The 27098-nt window shown below is 35.3% G+C and overlaps 2 protein-coding genes across 3 annotated transcripts in view; both read left to right on the forward strand.

Moving 5' to 3' along the window:
• The window catches only part of LOC132848919 (immunoglobulin superfamily member 1-like), a 324244-nt gene that overhangs the window by 244364 nt on the left and 52782 nt on the right, over positions 1-27098 (forward strand). The gene's annotated exons all lie outside the window — the stretch shown is intronic.
• On the forward strand, positions 16967-21556 carry LOC132848933 (uncharacterized). 2 transcript variants are annotated; one of them, XM_060875043.1, is made up of 5 exons: positions 16967-17108; positions 19311-19631; positions 19923-20183; positions 20405-20506; positions 20979-21556. In XM_060875043.1, the coding sequence occupies exons 1-5, from the start codon at positions 17045-17047 to the stop codon at positions 21014-21016; spliced, it is 786 nt and encodes a 261-aa protein (XP_060731026.1). In that variant the 5' UTR covers positions 16967-17044; the 3' UTR covers positions 21017-21556. The 2 variants fall into 2 exon arrangements, with proteins under 2 accessions (XP_060731026.1, XP_060731027.1); XM_060875044.1 differs by having other exon boundaries at positions 20408-20506.

Consider the following 27098-nt stretch of genomic DNA (forward strand, 5'->3'; position numbering starts at 1 on the left):
AAAGAGTGGGCGGAGCAAACAATTAGCCACAGGGAAAGACAGCAGACAGAAACAGGACAGAAACACAGACAGACTCATTACATATATATATATATATATATATATATATATATATATATATATATATATATATATATATGTGTGTGTGTGTGTGTGTGTGTGTGTGTGTGTGTGTGTTTGTCTTTATATTAAACAGAAGTGGCTACCTATTAAAAAAAGTCCCATTTTAATTAAATTTGTAACAATATGTAGATCTTATTAGTGGCACAATAATAACCAATCTATTACAAACACATAAAAAGACATTATATATATATATATATATATGAGATGTACACATATATCTGCTTAGAGCAGAAGAGCTTTGTTCTGTAAAATGAGCCATCAGTAGTTGCAGAATATAGTTAGCTTCAATGATAGGTGTTTGCTTGAAGAATTTTGCTCTACCTTATGCTCTACCAGTCACACACAAGACTTTATGAGAGTAGAACTCAATGACTCTCTGCTTTTTTCTCTTCCACTTGACCAAAGTCCAATCCCTTACCATCTTTTGCTAAAACAACAAACATCCTTTCTCATCCCTAGCTTATACATCTCTTTCAACAACTATATTTGGTGGAAATATATCACCAGCTGCCCTGCGATGGGTTGGCACTCTGTCCAGGGTGTATCCTGCCTTGATGCCCAATGACGCCTGAGATAGGCACAGGTGACGAGGTAGTTCGGGTAAGCGGTAGAAAATGAATGAATGAATGAATATATCACCAGCACAGAGATATGTGTGTAAAAATACAGTGCAAAGACACTGTATTAATATTTATAATCCTATTATCGACAAAGCATTATCAGCTGCATCTGATTTACACTAAATCTGTGATGAGGTGATATGTCTGCTAGAGTAAAGAAAACAGCCAGCACTTTATGTTTTTCCCTCCAGAACCCAGTGGATTTACCACTTCAAATGCATCCTGGTACAAAACTATGGCCAATGTGTCATTTGTCATATATTTATGAGATATCTTTTGAACTAGATGAGGCTTTCATTTGCTGCTTATCACTGCTTTCATCACTGCTTTTTATGCATAAATTATTGTCATTACTAACATCTTTTAGGCTATATGTATAGTTTAATATATTGACTTAAGTTTCTTTCTTTTTAATAATAAATGTTAATATAAGTGACCTATAATGAAATCTAATAATATTAATATAATTATTAACAGATGAATCTTCTCCAGTGTCTCTGATCATCAGACCGAGCAGAACTCAACACTTTACTGCTGACTCTCTCTCACTGAGCTGTGAGGACCAGAGTGACTCTACTGGATGGACAGTGAGACGATACACACATATTGAGACATCGTTTGATTGTTCATCAGTTTCAGGACCTACATGTAACATCAGCTCCCTCTCTACATCACACACTGGAGTTTACTGGTGTCAGTCTGAATCTGGAGATCGCAGTAATTCTGTCAACATCATAGTGCACAGTGAGTCATTTCATCAGTTCTCATCAATAATATTTAATACACAAAACCAAATCACTTCAAAGTACTGTAAACAATTGAGTTGATGGCTTACTTGTAATATCACAAGAAAAGTTTATTATCTTTTGATTGACAGCAGTGCAGTAAAAACTCTAAAATAAAATTTCCAGACAATTTTCAATCAATTTCAGATGTTTGACTTAACATTTCTTACTTCAAATGAACAAACTGTTAGATCCTTCAGCTCATGTAGTTCTCTGATTACTGCTGTCTGAGTCACACTGTTGTAGTTAACATAACTGCTTGGTTATGTATATTTATAACCTGAGTAAATGAAGAACACTTTAACATACTGTATGAACTACATTTATAAATAGCTATTAAGTTTCTGTCATGTTCATCTTAAGCTCTAAACCTATTTTCCTGATTGTTTTTTGAAAATGACATGCTTTAAATTAATACATCTCAAAAACTACAAGGTGTATTTGAATAATTCTGGTATCACAATAAAGGTAACAGGCGAGATTGCTGCAGAATTATAAGTATATCTAAAAATATAAAATAAGTGTATCTATTACCAGATCAGATTACAGTAATAGAAGCTGGTACACAAAAAAGTCAAAACAAATTCCGTCTGACAAAAAATTTCAATTTAAAGGAGAATAGCCCCATCTAAACCTTCATATTGAAGCCTACATACTCCAGAAATCAATTGTATAACTTCTTACCTCTAACTACAGGACACAGCGCACATGACTGTATGCCAGTCTGAGCCTCTTCCCCTCTATAGAGCTAAAAGCTCGTGCTTACTGGATACAAATCAGCTCTAAAATGACTGTCCGAAGGTAATCGCGTATTTGGTTCAGTTTATCTTGAGGGGGTGAAAACATTTACCTCGATTTTCTGGATTTGAAAACACACCTCTTGTGTTTTTTAAGCCCAGCTGTTTCCTGTTCCACATGATTCAGCGTTTAAAAAGCCAAAATAAAGAAAATCCTTTGGACAGTTGAGTTGGTGCATTTAAATGCCAAGAGTATTTAACTTTTCTGATCTATGAACAGTGATAGCTCAACTTCTCGTCAAAATTTCTCGAAGTTTGACCCCTCTATAAGAAGGCAAAAGAGGTAAATTAAGTTGTATGAGGTTAATTGTGTGGCAGACAGGGTACCATGCAGGCCTGAATGACGGAAGTATCAGCTGCAAAAACCTTGATATTTTCCATAAGCTGATTTACTGATCACACAAACCTGTTTCAAGTCAGTTCATTTGTTGATTCCACATGATATTTGACTTGTTAAAAATAAGCACTGAATCCACCAATAAAACAGATTTCTGGAAAAAAGTGTGTGTGAATAATAGTAGGTCAAAATTATCGAGTTTCTGGAAATTCATATTGAACATTTTTCATTTGCCTGATTTTCTCAGAATATTCAACTTTCCCTCTTTCTCTGTACAAGATGAAAAGCTTTTGGGGCAATATTTAAAAAAAAAACACTGCATGTGTCTTTCCAGGTAATAGATAAAAAAGTCTATACCAATGCAGTGACAAGGAAATGTACAGTTTAGTATTCTTTTTTTAAGAATATAAAATACTCTGTTGTGAATTCTCAGAGAAATTCAATGTGTTTACTAAACCTTATAAAGGCCTGCATGTTACAGTAATAATGTAGAATGTTTTCAGTGTCTTGTTTCTCTTTCTTGCAGATGGTGCTGTGATCCTGGACAGTCCTGTCCATCCTGTGACTGAGGGACAACCTCTGACTTTACATTGTTTAAATCGCTCAAAGGTCTCAGTCTCTGGTGTTTATTTTTATAAAAATGATTCCATCCTCCAGAACCAGACTACACGAGAGATGATCATCAGTAGTGTCTCAAAGTCAGATGAAGGTTTCTATCACTGTAAACACCCAGAGAGAGGAGAGTCACCGAAAAGCTGGGTTTCAGTCAGAGGTGAGAAAACCATGTGTTCTTACTTTAGTTAGATTTGTAATAAAATTGATTTCAATATATAATGTTTAAATGGATATTCAGGTTCCATTCTTTCTCTAGTTTCAGCTTCTGGATTCAAGGGTTTATTTATAGGACTAAGTTTGGCCTGTCTGTTTGCCATCGTAATGATTTTACTGATCCTGCTCTTGCTCTTCAAGAAGAAAAAAGGTGTGATAACAGATATTATGGTGTATCAAGATAATGATCTTTCTAGGTCTTTTTGTTGTGTTCGTGTTGCTCCACATATAAATATAGTATGTCTAAAGGCAATGTTTAACTTGTTCACTGCTTTATTTTTGAGAAGGTGTACAATCTCAGTCTCCTGCAGTGAATCAGGACACAAATCAGCCTGCAGGTCAGTTTGCACTAACAAACACACCAGCATTTGTTTCTCAATCTTCTGCCATTTAATATTTTTTGCTTACAATCTCTAATTTTCTTTTTTAATAGTTGGTGACAATATATATGAAAATGCTGCTATCATGACCACAGGTATGGTGGTCATATAGGATCTACATTTCTCTGACTAAAATCAAGACCGCATAATACTGACAATATTGTGTTTTATTCTATTTAAGATGATTCTGCAGCTGCCTCCAGTAATACAGTCTACCCACAGGTTATGGCTAGAAAAAAGAAACAAAACGGTAAGGCCTCCATTAAACCAAATAACTCCTTTAATTTTTACTTTTCTGCCTTTTGCGGTAATCTGAATTGCTTTCTGTGTTAGATGATGCAGTCAGGGGGCCACAGGATGTGTTATATTCCAAAATTGAAATGAAACTTTGCAATAAAGGTAATGCTATCTACTGTACACTACTTTAAAAGATCATGAGTCTTTTTGTTATAAGAAATAATGTTCACTAGCTCCTGTTCTTTACCAATTAAAACAGCCTAAATGACATTTTTTGTGCATCAGATGATACTGCATTGAGACAAAGTGATGTGGTTAACACCACAGTTAAATCTAACGTCGCTGCTGCCAGCAGTGTTCAATAAAGTCTCCGGTCACATTGAGCCTTTTGACAAGAGAAACGGCTTCAATAGTTAACCAAAGCTAATGACTGTAGTTACATACATCTTCCTAAACTCTATTTTAAAGGTTTAAGAGCTATAAGTGATGCAATACAAAACACGATAAGCTGATTAGGCTGTCTAATAGGTGGAAATTAGTCTAATCTGCTCGCAAACTTACCTTTGTGGCTCACAGGTTTCTTTCTGCACAGAAGCATTACAGCTATCGATTTTTAACAAAACAGACCTACTCAAATGTATCTAACCTAACTATTTTCACTTGTTAGTGTCCAAAAAACAATGTTTTACATGCACAGTGCCAAGAGAGGCATTGTCTATAAGTAAGCTGACTTAAAGTCAGTAAAATAATAATAAAAACAATAATTTAATAGTGGTATCCAAAACATTCAATTTAATTCAAATATTATATTATAAAAAAACATATTAAAATGTCAATGAACATGTATAATAAGCAGTAATAAATAGATATTTAAAATACATCAATAACACAGATAAACATCGATAAAATCATAGTTAAAGGGATAGTTCACCCAAAAAATAAAATTAATAAAGTTCAAATTATCGTTTCACTACGTTATACGTCATGTTTACCTATAATAACGAGGCAAAAAGGCAGCCAGCTTGCTTAAAGTGATGAGCATGACGGTTGAGCATAACGGTTTGCCTTGACATTGTAAGATACAATCCTACCTTATCTGCAGTGCACAGGGTTTAGCCTGCATTGCAGTGGATTGTCTTGCGCTAAATTCCTGTCCTCAGACGAGCACCAGAACTAGCGGGGGTCAAGATTTATTTTTCTTTGAGCCCCACGAAAATCACTTTAGATATCACTTTAAGACGTGTTGATTCGTTGCGACTCTTAATCTTGAGGAGAAATATGCCGTGAAGCTCTCCCGCGGAGTGAAGAAGAGGTGGAGTTACGAGATTTCTCAGACAGTTGAAGTGTCCAATGGAGTTAAGAGATTTGCGCTCAAGCTATTTTCAGGACTTTAGATTGGTTAATAACTTGTAAAAATAACAAACCCACGTGGGGACTGACCAATAGCATCGATATGTGAAAAAATATGAAATTGACCAAATTTAGACATACGAGGTTTCCGCCCGACAGCGACGATATATAAGTGCAGTGTGTACAAATGTGCTCTCCAGCACACGTTTTAAACTGAAATAGAAGGAAAACAATTAATGGAATAAATTGTACAGGAATTACAGCACTTTTTAAACTTAAATTGTTATTATTCCATAAGCTTCAGTGTTAGCTGCTCCACCCACAAGGGACACAGCAGTTTAATGGGGTAGATTTGTACACTTTTCATGCAACAGGCTTCAGGATCGTGAAGGTTACAACATATTTAACTTCACACTTTCACTGAAGTTTATCTTGGAAATCAGGACATATCACAGTAATTAAGAACTGTATTATAGACTGTGAAGGTTTTATATTTTGCAAAGTTTATTAAAGGATTGTAAAAATTCTTCTTTTCCATTTTATAGAGTCTGATGCTGAACCGAGTGATGTGACTTATGCTGAAATTGACATGAAACATATAAAGAAACCAAAGAGAAAACAAGGTCTGTGTAAATTAAATGTAAGCTTTTGCTAAACACTTTGTAGTATTTGCTAGTTTTTCATCTTAAGGCATAAGATTCAGAAACTGCTATGAATCATTCTGTAACTACAGTCACACTAATAGAGGAGTTAAATGTTATGTAGATGTTGAAGATTAAGGGGTTAATATGAATGGTGTTTATCTTGGCAAATGCTAAATCATTGACTGTTGCCCATTAGGAAAGAGCAGTGAGGGAGCTGACACTGTGTACTCAGAACTGAAGCAGAACACAGATAACGGTAAGATGAGATCAGAGAAACACAGTACACAAAGATAAACAATCCCCAAAATCACAGTATTGCAAACAGATTTGGGGAATCTCAATCATGAACTACATCTGCTCATTAGTAATATGACAGATGCTCTTATACGGAAACAAGTTTGCAAAAGCAAAGTAATACAAATCATCTAAACATGACATAAATATGATGACATTAATGGCAATGTTATAATGCATCAACACACATAACAAATGACATTTTGTTTATAAATGGTTTTATATCAGTGTGGTAATCATCATAATTTAAAACCTAAAACATACAAAAATGTTCTGTAATTCAGTTGCAATGCTCTAAACTTTTGTTTGTAAAGAGGTTTTTTTTTCCATGCATGTTTTTTTTTTCTTCAAAGGATTTACCTGAGGTCATAACCAGGTCATAAAGAAGGGCAAAAAGTATAATGCAGGTGAGAATCATTTATCTGTTATATCTGTACATGAATAAAATTTCAAAATGTACATGAACAAATCAAATCTACAGGACTGACATATTAATTTGTATTTTTCTTAGCCATGATTAGAACCTTTGTTGAACCAGCCCTTGGGTTTCATTTATTTAAACTTTGTGTTGATTTTAGAATTAAGGTGTTAGTTGGTTAAGCATCAAGAACAGGAAACAAGACTTGACATGCACACACAAATATGTTAAATAAAATGTATAAACACTGGCATTCACACTTTATTAATTACAATTGTTACAATTGTGTGCAGGTAAATTAGCCTCTGCTCCCTACCAGTTTCTGCCCACAATCTAGAATCTAATTAGTGATATATAACTTTATTACCCCTCAGCCCCAGCACATCATGACCATGTCTCGCGTGCCACTGATAACACATACTGTACCTGTTTTGTTACTCTCCATTAGCATCAATCTTTAAGTTCTGTTTATTGATTTGTATCTTCAGTTTATGCTCTTTATTTTTGTACTTAGTTTTTAGTTCTTAGTTGTGCTTCATTAAATAAATACATATACATTCATCCAACTTTACTGCCAATACATGACAACTTTAAACAAGCAAGTGGTGTGGGCTGAATGCACAAAATACTGTGTCATGGAAGTGAGTTTTCAATTTATTCCGTGTAAATAAATTGGACATTTATCAACTCGGAAATAAACAAATCAAAGCCCCCACATTTCTTTTTGTCCAAGATTACAATCATTACTGGGTGGTTGTGTTTCCAGAATGAAAGTGTGCATGTTCAAAAAAAAAAAAAAACAGGAAATATTATATAAGATATATAAACCCTTGCATACAAAACTGCACAGCATTTACACATTATGAATCAGTCTTTACACATACGTGCAAGTGAATTAGCCTCTTTCCCACCCACAAATATCTATAAATGGTCAATGCAAAATAGCTAATATATATTTACGTGGCTTGTCCCATTCATTGTTCAGCGAGGTAGTACTGACGATGGGTAAGAGGAAAAGCAAAACATAGTAATTTGTGGGTATGCAATGCAAACACCGTGTTGGAGATTGAGACAAAAGGACACTGTCGCTACTCGATCCGCATAGCAACATGATCGGTTCCATGCATGTGCGAAATGACATCACTTCCTGTCATCGCCGACGGCAGTTTTGGATATTAACGCTATCCTTACCGTTGTCATAGCACTTTATTTGCAAGTCTTATTATTTGCAACTATTATTTGTCTGAGTTTCAACATTTAATAATATTGCTCATTTAATGTCTGTTTTGTTTGCAAGTTTGCTTACTCTAACTTGTTTTTATGGTATTGTTGTCCAAAGCAATCAATCAAATAATATATTAAATTTTTAAGGTTAATATGTGACACAAAATAAAAAGTATGAGAAAATGTAGTAAAATTAAACTATAGTTTACATATGTTACACATAATTTGAGAAATACAGATGTGTGTTTATTTGATTTATTCAACTGATTTATTCATAAATTAATTTGTTCCCTCCCTCCAAATTTAGTTGGAACTAAACTTCCAAATACCAAATTTAGTTATTAATGATTGCACTTTATTTCACAATAAATGTAATAATAAATTTATTAGTGATGCTTTGAAATCTATATTGTTCTTTGGTTACAGAGGATTGTGTGTACAGATTCCGAACATGGATACATTGTCCATACAAAAATCACATTTTAATTTCATTAAATGGCCCATTTCCCCAAAAATTAAAGAGACCCACTTTAAAAGAATCTATAAGATATATCCGGTCGCTGACTTTCTTAGAAGAAGATTTAAATTTGATGTAGACCCTTGTGTTTTCTGTGAGGTGGCTGATGAGACTCTCGAACACGTTCTTTTTTGCCCCAAATCTAATAGCTTCTGGTCTGAGATACACAATTGGCTGTCACTTAAGATGGATAATATCCCTACTTTCAACCTGTCACACATACTCTTCTACATGGACAATATAGATTCATCAGTATCTGATTTACTCAATATGATTATTATGATGGGTAAATATCATATTCCTTGCAGGAGGTGTTCTAAGCCTTCCTTTGTCTGGTTTATGAACGACTTTAAATTGTTTTTTCCTCACTGAAAAAGATCAAATCTATTAAAATTGCAAGGAAAATGTATAGTGACATATTTAGGAAACTATTATTTTGATGAGTCTCTCCTTGTGTACTGTTCTAAATATTTGTTTTTTTACTTTATTTAGCTTTTTTTGAAAAAAATTTTTTGAAATTTTTCTTGTACAGTGACAACATTTGTATTGTATATATAGATGTATATCCTGTTCCCCAACGAGAGTTTTGTATAAAAAAAAAGGAAAAACAAGTTAGAGTAAGCAAACTTGCACACAAAACAGACATTAAATGAGCAATATTATTAAATGTTAAAACTCAGACAAATAATAGTTGCAAATAATAAGACGTGCAAATAAAGTGCTATGACAACGGTAAGGATAGCGTTAATATCCGAAACTGCTGTCGGTGATGACAGGAAGTGACGTCATTTCGCACATGCGCAGAACCGATCGTGTTGCTGTACGGATCGAGTAGCGACAGACACAACCACAGCTAGCGAAAATCTGAGAGTTTTAATAATAATAATAATAATAATAATAATAATAATAATAAATAATAATGAAGGGGTTATGTCTGAAATGCAAATGAAAGACATGCACTGTTTTTAGCTAATTACAATTGACCCACACGCAGTCTCGCAGGGGGCAGTTTACACTCAACTGGTGTTCGGAGGTGAGAATTGGGTTGTTTAAAGGAAAACATAAGCGTGGCTTACCATGTTGAGTTCTTGCCCTGACTGTCTAGAAACCAGGATCAAACAACGCACAGGGTGACCTCTTGTTATATACACATGAGTACATAAAGTATTTATGGAACTTTTTTAAAACAATTTTATTAAATGATTGACAAATCACACCAAATAGTAATCATCATGAATAACTAATTTAATTAATGAATTATTTTACATTAATTATATAAAAATGCCATCCTTTTGTAGGTCCATGAGGAAAACTGTCCAACCAGGAATTGTTGAAACATTCAAAGATAAGGAAAAAATGGGAAATCTAATTTTAAGCATGCAGTGTAGTATCTGGAAACCTTTTTGCATTTTTTAAAAAATCTAGTCATTTTATAAAGTCATTATTTGAATAATACTGGAAGAACAATGTCTGAATATATTCATCCACACATATTGGATGGAATTTGGCTTGATCACATTTAAACTAAGTTGCCAGGTTAACATTTATTCCATATAACCCAGAAATAACTAACTGGTAATTCAATGTGTTAACTGGTTACTATTCTAATATTAGTAGTAGTAGTAGTAGTATTACAGTTTATAAAAAAAATCTTATATTTATATTTTTGTATATATTTTTTTATTATTTTGTAAAAAAAAAATTAAATTTATATATGCATTTTTTTGTTTATTTATTCATTGATTTGATTTTAGCTTTAAAATCCATTCATGCAGTATTGGTTGTGTATTGAGCTGACACTGTGCTTTTTAAATGATTACTTTTTGATTCATTTTTAATTATTACTTGGTTCAAAGACTGATTTCCAGAAGGTGTTAATTGAATAATAAAAACTAGAGACAGAACGCTGAATACATGTTGTAAGATGAGCTTTAATAACAATTAAGTTTAGCTGTTTAATTATGGATTTTTTTAAATTATGGTATATATGATTATATTTTGTATTTTATGATTGTACCTTTTTATTATTCTGCTTTTGGGACTTTTGTTGCCTGTTATCTCAGACTATATAAGTAGTATACAAAAAGTTTAAGTACGTTCGTATTAAATAATTTTTTTGTATTTTAATTCTAAATATATAATGGACTATTTTAAAATCTTTTATGTTTTGATTTAATTTTTAATCACCATTGCTGAATATATTCATTCATTAAATTTTATTTCTTAGAAATCTTTTTTCAGACTTTTTACCAGTACATTATGTATTTTAAAACTTCTGTTAATTGTGTGTAATGTATGAAATTAGCATCAATAAACATTATTTTTTCAGACAGCAACAGCTCTTATTTTCTGTCCTTCCCTTCATGGGAAGGTGTGTCATTTGGTGTGGATGGCCTCTGTTTTTCAGTCTTTAGACAGAAAAAAAAAAGTGTTCTAAAACAGTTTACTTCCTGATTTGTGTCTATTTAAACCCTGCATCTTGTAATCGCTGAAAAGTATTCATTCAGTTTCCGCTTTCGCTTGCCAATAGCAAGCATGTTCTCTCTTGTACTTCCTCAATCTTCAGCATAATTTCCACTTCTCATTTTCCTGTGTTTTTGCTATACCCTGCTTGTTGCTCGTCTGACGTACTGCCTGTATTTGGATTCTGCCTCAATTTTGGACTGTTTCACATTGAAATAATTTATAATAAAGAGTCTCTACTTACACTTCATAATGACAGTAATGCAGTATTATAAGAGACAGCTACTTATAGTTTGTTTCTTACATTTATGAAGGACATTGAACATGCTTACGATCGCCTCCTTTATCTGAGAGAGGTCGGAGGAGAGAACTGGGAGAGGCATGTGTCAAAGCCTTCTTGCAAAAATAAACAATGATTAAAATCACAATGAGCAAGCAATAAGGTGCTCCACCACCCCACGGAAATACACAATCAGACTTTCTCCTCCAGATGACATTAATTGACAAAAAACTTGAACCTTGACTCTGGAAAAATAGAGGCACAAGGAGAACAGCACATTAGTTCCAAGGTTTTAGACCCTTTACCTCCCTCTGAGGGTGAGTGGTTTAGCAGCTCTCCTGATTGGCCTGCTAAGTTGTGGAAGGACTTGGAACGAGAAATCTTGCAAAAATAGGAACCACTGAGTTCAAACCCTGTCACTGTTATCTTTAGATCTGTGACGATTGTAAAAGAGCAGTTGCTCAAGTAATAATGATAAATGCCTGAACAGCCAAACTGTTGATCAAGTTCTTTGGCACAGGTGGGTTTTTCATTCAATAGAAGGTGTAAAAGATGACCTTTAAAGCCATAGTCTCAAACAAATTGCCTACAGTAACTACACAAGCCCCAAACTGCTTGTACCTCAGATAGCAGATTTAGGAGTCGGCTAATCATTTACCTTCTGACCACGAACTGGCTCAAGAGCCAACCTATCCTTTGAGACATAAGCCGTGTACTTTAATGATGCCATGCAAAACTGATATTTTGTAGTGTTAAGCTTCAGACCTTCCTTAAACTGGTCAAAATGTCTTTTTCCTGATAGATGACACACTTCATCCATAGTGGGAGGACTATGTTTAAGGCCCGTAGGCATCAACTTAAAGTGACCTAGCCCATCGCCAGTGGTAAAGGCAGTCCTGTTATAAAGATCTAGTTCTATTTGCTAATAACCTGAAGACATGTACATGGTAGAGAAATAGTGAGACCCTGATAAAGCATTAAGACTGTTGTCCTTTTATATTTACACCTAACTATGCAATCCTCAAGGCTCCCTTGCATGCAACAGCTTATGGGATGTGTCTACAGGCCCAGAATGCTCTTATTTGGACAACAGAAGCAGAAAAGGCCTCTGTAGGATTAAAGATAATCTTACAAATCCAAACAAGCCATTCACTCAGACATTAGATGAGAATAACGGGTGTATGACATCAGTATTATTGCAAGATCATGGTGTGTTAGCCTATTTTTCTTAGCTACTGTAAACTGGATCTAGTGGCAGCAGCTGAACTGCCCATGTGTTTAAAAACTGTAGCAGCTGCTCAAAAAGCAGTAAATGCTCCTAGACCTATAATAGGATACATTGAACTTACCTTGAACAAAAAACAGCTCAAATGACAGCAGCCGGATATTAAGATGCAATGCAGTCTTACATGAAATGATGAATGTCAAAGTGAAACGCTGCAGTGTACTAAATTCTGCAAGCATTCTTCCCACAGAAACTGATGGAGAGCACAATTGTGTAGAGTTGTAAATTAAATTTGCAGCCCCAGGCCGGATTTCTAGGAGACAACATTGCAGAATCCAGACTTTGAGATATTTCTGGGTGGATCAGCCTTCAGAGAACAGAAAACAGGCTACAACTACATAGGATATGTAGTCATGCTGTAGTCATAAACAGTGAAAACTGGACAACTCTCTGCACAGGCAGAAGAGTTGATTGCCTTAACAGAAGCATGTAAATTAGCACAAGGCAAAAGTGTCACCATTTATTGGTATTGCAGGTATAATGCACAATGGTCTGAATTCTGAACTGTTGAATGCAATCCTATTACCTAAATCTATTGCTATATTTAAATGTGGCGCAAATACAAGGGAAATTCTTCTATTTCACAATGTAATGCCAAAACAGATGTAGCAGCAAAGGCAGCATTGCATTAGGCAAGGCAAGGCAAGGCAAGTTTATTTGTATAGCACATTTCATACACAGAGGTCATTCAAAGTGCTTTACATAGAAATTAGAAAACAGTTTATAAGAGAGAAAAAAAAATATGTAAAAATTAAAGACACTGTAGTTGCTCCAGATGAATGATTGAACTTTCAGTCTTGCAAGTGTTTCAAAAGTTCATTGAAATCCCTCTTAAGGAGCTCAGACTGCTCTTTCCAGATATCATTCTTTCCCACATGTATGACAATCCGACTGACAGACTTATGTTTCATCAGAATGTTGCAAAGTTTCTTGTTAACATCAGAAACTGCCGGCAATAGCAGACTGGTAGACCGCTATGACCAATTCCCCAAGTTGTTGAATATTCCAAATAAACAATATAGTTCCAGGAATTTGTAGTTTTAATGTGAGTGCCCAATTGTTTAGTTTGAGCACTGTGCTGAACTGCTGGTAGTTAAATAAAAAGATAAAAGCGAAAAAGCAAAAGCGCAAAGCACAGAGCGCAAGTAAAAAGCATCCGAACAGTCTTATAATTATAATTGTGCATTAATCTTATATGTGTAAAGAAATGTTATATATGTTGAATTCATGTACTCCTACAGCAGATCTTAAGGACCTTCAGGTGCAATCCATAGCAGAGAAAAAGCAGCATGGAGAAAAGCAGGATGTGTGGTAAGAAATTAGTTTTTTTTCATGGCCCCACTGACAAACCCTGTTTCCCAAAGTAAACGTCAAGTTAACGCATGGGTAAGACCATGCTTAAAAAAGAGAGATCTAAAACAACATATCCAGACATTGGTACACTGATGGCATTACTATCTACTCCCAAAACATTTGCATAATATGTCATTTGTGCTGCAAACAATGTTGGCAGAGGTGCCTAAACCACTCAGAGCACTCACCTACAACCATGCAGTCCATACGAACCATGCAGACCATCCTTCAAGTGAAGGAAAAATATATTCCTTAGTGGTTGTCGAAATATTCTAAAAGTTTTTTTAAAAGGAGACCTTTCCAACTGTTGCAAAAGCCATGTTGTCAGAAATAATTCCAGACAAAATCAGCAGTGACAGTGGTACCCCATTTATAAACTATGCTCTTTAACAAGTAGGCTTAGTGTGTCTGTCTGTACAATTTAATGATAATATGAATGTTGTTGTTCTGAAGTTTTTATGTGGAACCGAAAAAATGCAAACAACATTGTAATTTTAATTTTTTGTATTAAAATGTTTTTATTTTTTATTAGTATTGTAATTTTGCCATGTGAATGCTAATTAGTGTGCAGTTCAGGTGATGTACATGAAAAAAGACAAAGTTCAGTTCATTACAACTTAAAGATGGTATTAGAGAAACATATTGTCTAAAATCATGTGAACTATTTTCTTGGAGACACTTATTGTACTGTATACACAGTTCAGTTTTTGTGTTAATTGAGAAAATGTGAACTGCTCAAGTTTTAAGATGGCAAGCCACCCGAGAATTTAACTTCAATCTGAGAAGAGGAGGAATAAAGATTCCCTTTCAATTTATAACCACTGTCAACTTTTTGAAATTCTACACATTGGTAAGATTTGGGATTTTGCATTTACAAGCAAGTGGGATCATTTTGGATCATTCAGAGGACAAAAGGTTCACCATCTTAAACTTGAGCAGGTTCACCATCTTAAACTTGAGCAGTTCACGTTCTCTCAATTCAACACCAAGAAAATAAAACTGACCTGAAGTAGAAGTCTAAAGGATCTGCAACTGGATCCTGGACATTCTGAGTGAAAAAACTCAATCAGTTTGGATCAGGAACAACAACTCCAGCACCACCACATTGAGCACTGGAGCCCCTCAGGACAGCTGCCTGGTGTAGAGCCAACAACCTGTCTCTGAATCTTGATAGAACTAAAGAGATGGATGTTGACTGGATGCAATGGGTGCAACTACTCTCTGCTAAACATTGACATATCCTACGTACAGCATCTAGAGCAGCAAATTCCTTGGTGTTCATCTGGCAGAGAGCTTCACCTGGTCACTCAACACCAGCTCCATTACCAAGAAAGCCCAATGGCGTCACTACTTCCTACGAAGGGTGAGGAAAGCACATCTCCCTCCTCCCATCCTGACTACGTTCTACAGAGGGACCATTTGAGAGCATCCTGAGCAGCTGCATCACTGTCTGGTTTGCGAACTGCACCATCTCAGATTGCAAGTCCCTGCAGCGTGTAGTGATCACAGCTCAGATGATCATTGGAGTTTTTCTTCCCCCAATCATAGATATCTACACCACACACACAAAGCACACAGCATTGTGGATGACCCCACACACTCTCTTTAACCACCTGCTGTCTGGATAAAGGTACCAAAGCATTTGAGCCCTCACGACTAGATTGTGTAACAGTTTTTTTCCCACAAGCCATCAGACTGCTAAACAAACAAACTGATCTGTATTGAGCTCATAAACACAAACACACACACACAACAACTCTGTAAACTGCAATGATCTGCACCAAATACACATTTATCCAATATACATCCATGTCTACAGCACCACCCATATCATTTACTTTTACCATTTACTTGCTGTTTTTGCACACTGTTTTTGCTATCTTTGCACATGCTGTCTTGCACATAGTCAATTGCTGTTTTGTGTTTTGCACAATTCATTAAAATATATATATATATATATATTACACCTTACAACTGCTGCTATTCCTGTATTTTTGCCATGTACTGTAGAATATACAGTATGTTATTATTTAGGGGCTGCCTTTGTGTATTGTTTTGTAGTGTAGTGTAGTTTTTATTGTTTGTTTGCATTGTCTTTTGTCTTGCACTGTTTGCACTAGATGCACTTTATGTGGCTGGGACTAGTAACTTACATTAAGTCCTTAGCTATGTCACATGTGTCACAGCCTACAGGTATGTGTTGTTCTATGTAGCTCTGAGTTTGTTCTATTTAGAACCATGGTCCTAGAGAAATGTTGCCTCATTTCACTATGTTCTGCATAAAATATATATGGTTAAAATTACAATAAAAGATTCTTCATCTGACTTGACCTGTTTCAGAGACTGAGTAATTCTTTTTTGTTCATTTTTAAATGTAGAATTTCATGTCTATTGTTTTGAAAGTTGGATATTGTACCCTATTATTGACAATTTGTGAATTTTGGGTTAGTGAACCAAATGCCTAATATTTTCAAATTTCAAGCAAAATAAAGTCGTAACAGTTCATATCAGAATTAGCTATATATTCTGGGTTTTCAGTTATCTAAACAATTTTTTTATACTGTACGTTTTTTCGGTTCCCTCATTTTTTTCCCCATGTGAGTTCAGCCAATACTGTACATATTGGTATAATTTACTTTACTAATTTTTGTGAGAAGCCTATAATAGGATTAATCTCCCTTGGATTTAGTTTATTAGATTGGTCATCTATCACATCAAGGGAAAAATCCTCCATTTGCAAAGAGACATAATTGCCATACCCACTTCTACCACAATAATGACATGCCCCTCATCTTTTGGACCCTCCCCACCATGGACTAAACCAAAGCTAAAAGGTTCTTCTAACAAGTAAAGCATGCAGCATTTTTCTTTTCTTTTTCTTTCTTTTTTAATACACTGATAAACAGCCTTCAGATGTTCCTTAAATATATAAAATAAAAATACAGACAGCATTCTGTGTAGCTTTTCTTTTTGAGTCACCAACAGCAAACATTTATAACCTCAGATATGTGGTAATTAAGGAAGTGCTGTTGCTGTCTTTGGCTAGTGTTGAATCAACGGTCTCAGTAGAGCTACAGCACGACAGAAGAGTTGTAAAGTAACAGCAATGCAGGACTTTAATGGATATTGTGTTTCCTTCTCTGCAGTGCTGCTGTTTGGTGTTCTTCAGGGTATGTAGTGAGATAAATATGGATAAATATCTTTTTATCAAACAAAGCAAATTTAGGTCTTATAAACATTCACAGTAAATGAGTTTCTTTGTTCTTTTTCTTTGTAACTTAAGCTAAAGATGTTCTAGAAAATGCACACAATCCTCAGGACCTACCTGATGGTCTACTTTCTTGTTCTATTTCTGCACTGTGTGTTGAGATTGCATAAAAATTTAGACTATGAGGAACTTCGAGGAACTTTGAGGAACTGCATGAATGTGCAGAAATGTATTTAGTCTGTTCACATCATGGAAGGCTCTCAGGCCTCAAATGTCTGTGCTTGTTTATGACAAAGGGATAGATTACCGACTGGACCTATTGAGCATCTGACTATAGGACCTGGATACAGGGAGCATTGCCAACCAATGATAAATATTTGTTTTATATATTTATATATTTATTTTTACAAATACCACTGGAATAAATAGAAAATGTCTTTTTTTTTTCTTTGCTTTTTGACCAGTGTTCCCCTGCACTCTGCTGTGAACAGCATAAACAATACAAACCAAGTTATCATTAGACAATTTGTATGTATAAAAGATGTGCTGTAATGTTTTCACTGTTAACTCTGGATTACTGCATAATCACAAAAAGCATCCAGCTTTGTTTTGGTGATTAGCACAGTTCATGCCTTCTAGTTTATGAGGACCTCTGACTTTTCACATCACGGTCAAACAACATTTCAGGTACATTATATTGTATTCTCAAACCTACATGCTAGTTTGTCAGCTTTGTCAGTCCAGTGATAATATAACTATAATGTATAAAAGAATAGTATAGACATCACAATATTCCTTGCAGTTTGTTAATCTTCCCTTTTAAGATAAGATAATAATAAAGAATCAAATGTAACTGTACAGCAGAGAGCTCTTAATAAAAGGTTGGATGTAACGTTGGTCTCTCAATATTAGAGCAAATGACATCAACACATTTCCATACATAAGTAAACAATGAGAATTTTTGTTGTTGTTTCAAAGTTTTCATTTTCTTTGTGTCAGGATCTAGACTTCTTCCATGTGCCTTTTGTTTACGTTTTGTGTTCACGTGTCTGCCGGCACTTGTCTATTCCTTCCGCCTCAGCACAAATGTCTCTAAAGTGGAGGAGTGAGAATCAAATCAGGCCTTTTATCCACTCGAGTAGTGTATAGTGAATCAGACAGGCGTCCGGATCAGATAGAGAAAGCGTGTGGCTGGATAAAGAGTGATGACGGGATTTAAAACTGTATAAATATAAAGGGGAAATTGCAGGGGGTTGGATTGTGAATGTATATATATATATATATATATATATATATATATATATATATATATATATATATATATATATATATATATATATTATTTATGGCCCAAAAAATAATAAGTGAAGGTGGAATGCTTGTGTTGATGGTGAAAGTCCAAAGCAGGCTTGAGCCACAGAGTCTTTGCTCCCCGAATCATTGGACTGAACTTCTACCGTTACGCACGGAAGGCACAGAAGAAACAGCCAGAGATGAGCATAGACGTGTTAACTCCTTACTCAACATATAATGACCTCTCGTAGTGTCATGCCCCCCGATACAGGATATCAGTCTGAAACTTAATCAAAATTCTTCTTTTCAAGCTTCTAGTCGTTATATTACCTCTCAGAGTGCTATGCGCTATGCGCTCTGGTACATATAACCATGCTAAAATTCAACAGAAAACTTTTTTCCTAACTCCTATTTGGCTTATATATTACCTCTCAGCAGCGCTACACGCTCTGATACATATTATTACCACGCTAACTTTGGCACAGACTCTGTCCGCACGCCGAAACTCTTAAACTTAACCATCTTAAACAGCTACGTGACCGAGAGTCTATAAAAAGGCATGTTGGTGGCTGCGGGTTTCTCTGAAAGACACCCACGATGTTACAGTTTGGGCTTTTGTTTTGTTATTAAATAAAACAAACAAAAGACAAAACAAAAGTCAAAACAAAAGCCCAAAATGGGCTTTTTATAGACTCTCGGTCACGTATCTGTTTAAGATGCTGAGTTCCGGCATGCGGAAAGAGTCTGTGCCAAAGTTAGCGCGGTAAAAATATGTATCAGAGCGTGTAGCGCTTTGAGAGGTAATATATAAGCTATATATGTAAAACATTTTTACATGAATCCTGATATGTTATGCTTTCCCCTGCTGCAGGTGTGTGTGTTGTTTTAGCTGATACAAACACAGTGGTGTACAGAGCTACTGGAAGCTCACTGGATCTAACGGTGAAACATCCTAAAGAATCAGTGTCAGAAGTACAGTGGTTCTTCAATGGGAATGTGATTTCTGAATACTCTAAAAGTGAAGCTTACTCACATCAGGAATCCCAGTTCACTGGACGGTTAAAAGAAGATAGTGATAAAGTTGGAGTAACTATACAAGATCTTCAACCCCAAGATGCTGGGAAGTTCAAAGTGGTTGTAGATGGAATTAACACACAACTTCCAACAGAGACATTTACAGTTTATATTCAAAGTGAGTAGGATTATTAAGAAAAGAAAATAATAGAAAGAAAAAAGAGAGAAAATATATCCATAATGAATGAACTCTACAGCATTTAAAATTAAATCATTTTTGTCTAACTGAGCATTTGCCTAAACATTGTGAGTGGTGTTTTAAAAACTATTGTGTTCCAGATTTTTACAGTTTTATAGAAAAGTTATTTCTGTAACAATACATTATATAACATTAAACCCATTCAAATATTTTACTAAACGCTCTGGTAATGCTGCCTGTTAGCTGAGATTGATGTTCTTTCTTGTCCAGACCCCATAATATCTGTGCAGATTGAGAAGAATCAGACATGGAAAATGTCCACAAACAGCTGTGATGTCGATGTGAAATGTGCAGCACTCGGATCTGAGAGTGTTTCCTATCTGTGGAGCAGCTATAAGACTGCTAGTGGGGCTCAACTGCAGTTCACTCTCTCACCTGCAGGAGGAGCAGTTACACTGAACTGTACTGCAAATAACAGAGTCAGCTCCAGTTCCGCTTCAGAGATACTGAGCTGTAGTGAAACCATAACAGGTAAAATTACACGTTTCCTTTTTGGTGAGTTAACACTTAGTCTAAAACTAAACTTTAACCACACATGTTTTACAGAAATGTCTGTTCACTGGATTGTGTGTGTGTGTGTGTGTGTGTGTGTGTGTGTGTGTGTGCGTGTGTGTGTGTGTGTGTGTGTGTGTGTGTGTGTGTGTGTGGGTGTGTGTGTGTGTGTGTTTGTGTGTGTTCACTCTTCCATAAAGAAGCTCCCCTGTCAGTGCTTAAACTGATCAGTAGTCTAGTGGCAGCCTGTCCATATCTGGTAGTGACCATCATTCTCTGTGTAATATGTTTCAGAGCTCAAGGTAAGAACTACAAGAAAATGCTAAATAATCCAGAAATAAAACATTAGATTAATTCCTGTTAATTATTATTCATTTATATAATAATTTAAAACCTAATGTGGACGTGTTTCATGGGGCCGCTTTGAGAGAAGTACTATTAAAACGAGAGATTTGATACTCTAATAATAATACATTATCATTTCTATAGTAACTCATTTCCACAGACTTATTTAAGATTTATTTAAGAAATCTACGATGTATTAGCTGAAAGAAACCGACAGGATGGTGATGAAACCTGTTTATAGCTACGGTGCAATGTCACTCATAACAGGAACTGACTCAGTCTGTGGACCTTCCACATGTCGTTCTTTAACGTGTCAGGCCTCATTGCAACTTTTTCATAGTTTATTTTCATATAACAGCACAAACAGAAGTGTTTTGTGTATTCTGTCTTAATTATTTACTTTTCTTTCTCACTGTCCTTCTTTTACAGGTCATCATGACAACCAGCATGTTGTAACTGAGGAATGAGCTCTGTTTTTGTTTTGTTTTGTTTTGTTTTGTTTTATTTTGTTTTGTTTTGTTTGCATGAAATTACATGTTTTTATTCAGTTCAGTGTATAGTATACCTTTTTATTAATTATAATAATATTTTCATTTACACTCAGACTTCAGGGACACAGCATGCTTTTATTGTTATTCTTATCTTTGCACTTCTTTAGACTTACTGGTGGATATTCTAGTCCAGATTAGGGGTCACAACAGTGCATACCCTTCTAACTACATGTGATATCTTAATGGCTAAGGTGCTGTGCTACTGCAGGTTGTGGGTTCAAATCCCAGGTCCACCAAGTTACCACTGCTGGGCCCCTGAGCAAAGGCCTTAACCCTCAATTACTAAGTTGTATAAAATGTAAGTCACTCTGGTTATAAGCGTCTGACAAATGCTGTAACTGTAAATAATTGATAAGAAATCCTCTGGATTTTGAATATCTTCCATTGTTACATCAACTGATTACATTACTACTGCAGTATTGTGCTCTTTTTTATTAATAAAGTCTATTTGTTTTACTCTGCAGTTTATCTGACTCATCTGGAGGTCACACAGGATTTTAGTTGTTTTCTACCGCTCCCTGTGATTTCTCTCATTATTCACATTCATCTGTTTATGCACAAAATCAATGCCCTGTTTACTGCATACATTACCATGTGTTGTAATTGACTACATGTAATTTGGTTTGTGTAATCCGACTGAGTACTTGTGAACAGATGAGGATATTTAAATCAGATTATCTTTACATGTATAAACAATTATTATTATAGTATTTCTTTATTGCAATATATTGAAGGCAATTTATCAGCAGATAAGAAAAATAATGCTGCATGTGCATTAGTACTTGGTAGAATTATTATATTATTTCATTTATAAACTATTACTGTTTAGTTATTACATGAAATATTGTATTGATTCATTAAACATTTACAAAAAAAACACTGAATGAAATATGAAAAATATATATGAAAAATAAAACAACAGATAAGTCAAAGGGTAAAGAGTCAAGATATAAATCAAAATCACCAATTCTCAGAATACAGAATACATTTAGCACAGGGGTCGGCAACCTTAAACACTCAAAGAGCCATTTGGACCAGTTTCCCACAGAAAAAAAAAACACAGGGAGCCACAAAACCCACAAAACACTGCATATGAATGAAAATGAACTGCTACCGAATAAACGAAATTTTATTTCTGCAGGCAAACAAAAATATTTTGCACAGTTTGAACTAACCTTAACAAAAAAGACGCTGGGTTGAAAGTTACTTTCAAATAAAATGTCTAATTGAGTCCTCTTCGTATTCATTACATTAAAATTTTAACTTGCCGGCTTCAGCAAACCAAAACTGCTTCTGCTTCTGTGTGTCGGATTTCGCAAGTCGTGTGTGTGTGTGTGTGTGTGTGTGTTTTATGTATGACAAAATATTTCCCAAGAATAATTACTAAGAGTTACAGTGTACACGTCATGACAACAATACTTACAACCTACAAAGTAGTCAAATGGATTAAAACTGATCCTAATCAGTTAAAACATTTAGTAAGAACATAAATTCCCTTTGTGTATATATACTGTAGCTTCTATTGTTTTTGAAGCAGTGTGTGAAGCCTTGTGGTCACCAGTGCAGCATTCACTCGCTACACAAAGACCCCTGCAGCTCTAAACAGGAAGTGAGACACTGCACTGACTTCAGGTCAGTTTCAAGAGTTTAACTTCCCATTCACCAGCATTATCAGAGAAAACAGCAGGACTGCTTTCAGATCAGGACCATTTCAGCCAACATGAATACCTCCATATTTATAAATTTGACCACATTTCTCCTCGTCTGCTTGCTTATTATCTGGAGCTGATGTGAGTTACTGGTATTCAGACAGGAAGTAAAGGAGAATGTAGAAGTCTTGTAAAAGATGCCTGGAATTTTACCCAACTCATCAGAATGCACCAATCAAGGCCCAGGTATTAAAAGTGATGACATGTACATAAAACAGTATTTGTAAAAGAAATGTATTACACAACAAACATGTTCTTTTATGTCAGTGCACTTTGGCTTTATCCACTTTATTAAGCTGTGTGTTTTAGCAGAACCACAGTGAGTGTCCGTGACACAGTTCATGAGAAGTGAGAAAGCCGCTAACCATTTTTAGACAATATACTGCGTGTTAAAAGGACATTATATACAACACTGTAGGTGCTTTTTAGCCTTTACTGCCACCCACAGCAAGCATTTAGATATTGAGAGCAAACCCTCAGTGAGAGAGGAAGTGTTTTTGATGTCTTGGACTTCGATTAGCTTTGAGTCAACAGTGTGAGCCGAGCTGCTGCAAGACTTTCACTAACACAGCTATGGCAGACTTTCATGGATATCATGTTTCTATCTTTGGGGCACTAATGCTTGGGATTCTTCAGGGTATGTAGAGAGATAAATATTAGGCATTTCTAATGCATATAGAGACATAAACGTGTAATGTTTCACATGAATGAGATTTGTTATTCATAATAATCGTACAGTAAGTCCAGGGGAAATAATTTTACATGGTCTATGTAAAATGTTCTAAATATACCCTGGATATACAGGTTGAATGACTAGATAAACCTTTTGTAATATATTGCTGATGACCACCATATACAACACCATAGCATTGAAGTCTGAGTGATGATTAAATGTATCAGAGAGACAAAACCAAGTCAAGACCAAAATCACACACAGCCAAGTCTATGTCAAGACCAAGACCAAATGCTAAGATGTTTTCGTTTGTTGGCTGTAGTATCTTTCTAACCTGCTGTGAAGTTTCTATTCACTTAATTAAAATCTTTGGTATATTATTATTTTTACAATAAAGTAAGCAGGACATACATGTTAAGCTTAGGCCATTCTTCTAGAAAGTGCTGTAATATAAACCTATTTTATATAATGTCACTGCGAGATTTGAGGTCATGCATGAAGAAAATGAAATGACAGTTTGACAACAGAATAAAAATGTACAAATGAATGTAAAGTTCACTAATATGCCTAGCACTGGAACTAAGAAGAGGGATCATATAATACCTGTGTTAATTTCTTTACACTGGCTTCCGGTATTATATAGGATAGAATATAAGTTCCTGATCACTGTGTATAAGGCCTTACATCAACAGGCTCCTGTCTACATCAAAGCTATGTTGAGTCCATACAAATCTTCTCGCTCTTTGAGAGCAAATGAGCATATGTTGTTGTTCTGTTCTGAACACGGATGAGGAGGAGTGGGGATCGTGCAATCTCCGTGGCAGCTCCTGTGTTATGGAACAGGCTACCATTGTCTTTGAAATCGGCTCCCTCTTTGTTTACTTTTAAGGGTAAATTGAAGACTTTTCTTTTTTACAAGGCTATATGTATATGTATATATCCCTCTTTTACTTTTGCTATATGATTAGTATGTTTTCCTGAGTTACTGTGTATGGTATTTTTGTACTTTTATTATGATGTTAGTTTGATGTGTTTTATGATTGTACTTTTTTATGACTTATATAATGTTTTTTTACCATGTAAAGCACTTTGGTCCATTGTTATGGTGTTGAAAGTGCTATACAAATAAATTTTGATTTGGCTTAGGGTTTAGCACGTTCGCCTCACACCTCCAGGGTCAGGGTTCAATTCCCGCCTCCACCTTGTGTGTGTGGAGTTTGCATGTTCTCCCCGTGCCTCGGGGGTTTCCTCCGGGTACTCCGGTTTCCTCCCCCGGTCCAAAGACATGCATGGTAGGTTGATTGGCATCTCTGGAAAACTGTCCGTAGTGTGTGATTGCGTGAGTGAATGAGAGTGTGTGTGTGTGCCCTGTGATGGGTTGGCACTCCGTCCAGGGTGTATCCTGCCTTGATGCCCGATGACGCCTGAGATGCACAGGCTCCCCGTGACCCAAGATAGTTCGGATAAGCGGTAGAAGATGAATGAATGAATGAATGATTGATTGATTGATTGCTAGCAAATAAATTACTACTTCATATTCTTATTTTCAGTAACCATGTACCTGACACAGAGAGCATTTACTTCCGAAAACCAAAATGTTTTTAAAACAGTAACCATTGTCAAACAAAAGCTAACATTTTTCATGGGTTACAGCCATCAAAAAGTAGTAGGAAGTGTTGAGGCCCTTGCTTTGAATCTGCAGGACATCACTAGGGTCTCACTCTGCTCTGGTGTGATCTTTGTCCATGCTTCTCTTTCACAGGTCAGTAACTATAGTGGGTTTTTTAGTAATAACTTTGTTACCAAGAATTTTCCAGAGATTTTCAGGACTCTGGCCATTTCTTTATCTCATTGTTACTCGCTTTACGTAACTTAGACTTTACTGCTTTCAAGACCTTGACTAGTCTCATGACCAGACTTAAGTACCAAAATAATATTTTTTTTATTCTTTAAAATTGCTTTTACAATGAAGTGGCCAAATATGTGCATTCTTTAAAAAATGTCGTGCTGCAAAGATATTCTAAAATATTTGAGGCTTGAAACCGATTACAGATATTAAATAATGATTTCTATGCTTTCAATAATGAGTTATACTTTCAGTTAAACACAAATGTAATGTTTTAAAGACTCTATTTATATCACATCTATATCTATAGACTTTATTTATATCACATCTGGATTTATCGTTTTCTATCTGCAGAAAAAGATACGCTTAGCTTCAGGAAAATTCTAATCTAATTTGTATTCTGGTGTTTCGGAAGTAAATGCTCTCTGTGTCAGGTATAAGATTACTGCAAATAAGAATATGAAGATAAATTGTTTTATTTTAATTGTGTAATTTATTTGCTAGGCATATTCTGTGAACAACAGACTGCTAGAAAGTAAATAAGATTTAGCTTTTAGAAATGAATATGAATTGTATTTAAAAACACACTTGTCATGTTGACCTGATATGTGCTTCAGATACACTAAAAAATAAATCTAAGGGTTAAGTATTGAAGTTGTCATTGTTATTGTAGCCTGATTGTTGTTTTTCCTTGCTGCAGGTCTGTGTGTTGTTTTAGCTGATACAGACCCAGAGAAGGTGTTTAAAACTGGGAGCTCCCTGGATCTAAATGTACCATATCCAAATGATTCAATTGTTTATTGGAATTTTAATGGTAAAAAGTTTGCTGAGTACTCTCTAAGAAGTAATTACTCTGTTAGAGGAGCTCAATTTAGTGGAAGATTAAAAGGTGCTCGTGATGTTATCGGAGTAACGCTACAAGATCTCCAACCCCAAGACTCTGGAACATTCTCCATTGTTGCAACTGTACCTGGAAAACAGTATCCCACACAGAGTATTAAAATTTCTATTCAAAGTGAGTATACAATTGTTGTAGAGTAACTGTAACTGTAATAAAGTAATGAAGAAATAGATTTAGAAATAGAAATATAGAAATACTTTGTTGTACATGTGATAAAGGATTCTTTTTTTAATTTTTTACATATTTTACTGATTTTATTTAAAAAATGCTTAATTGGTTATTGGTTGATTGGTTGATTGAATGTTAATGTTTCTAATTTTCAAGTCCTTATCTTTTACGATAACAGAACCCATAGAAACATTAGTTGGCATTATGTATATGCTTCTTGTTTTAGATATGATGAGGTTCAGACTAGACAAAAAGGTTAATAACTATAAGAACATTTGGGATGAACTGGAATTTTGAATGTAACCCAGACCTCCTCACCAAACATTAGGGCCTGACCTCAGTAATGGTCCTGTAGCTGAATGGAAGTCATTAAAGGGGTGTGATGGTCATTTGTCCACAAACTTTAGACCAGATGAATAGATTGACTGATGTTTTTAATCATACATTCAGACCCCATAAGAGCTGTGCAGATTGAAAAGACTCAGAGGTGGCTGTTACCCACAAACAGCTGTGATGTTGATGTGACGTGTGCAGCACTTGGAGCTGAGAATGTTTCCTACCAGTGGAGCGGCTACAGGCTGGGGAGTGAAGCTCACCTGCAGTTTAGGCTCTCACCAGCAGAAGGAGCTGTTACACTGAACTGTACTGCAACTAACAAAGTCAGCTCCAGATTTGCTACAGAGACACTGAGCTGTAGCTCT

This window comes from Tachysurus vachellii, chromosome 7 (genome assembly GCF_030014155.1).
Source record: "Tachysurus vachellii isolate PV-2020 chromosome 7, HZAU_Pvac_v1, whole genome shotgun sequence".
In the NCBI taxonomy this organism is placed as follows: domain Eukaryota; kingdom Metazoa; phylum Chordata; class Actinopteri; order Siluriformes; family Bagridae; genus Tachysurus; species Tachysurus vachellii.

Excerpts from the sequence above, each read along its gene's own strand:
- LOC132848933 (XM_060875043.1), top strand. The coding sequence starts at position 17,045 with ATGCAGGACTTTAATGGATATTGTGTTTCCTTCTCTGCAGTGCTGCTG. Across the intron at positions 17,109-19,310 it reads GCTGTTTGGTGTTCTTCAGG|GTGTGTGTGTTGTTTTAGCT; the intron begins GTATGTAGTGAG and ends CCCCTGCTGCAG. Across the intron at positions 20,184-20,404 it reads CTGTAGTGAAACCATAACAG|AAGCTCCCCTGTCAGTGCTT; the intron begins GTAAAATTACAC and ends TCTTCCATAAAG.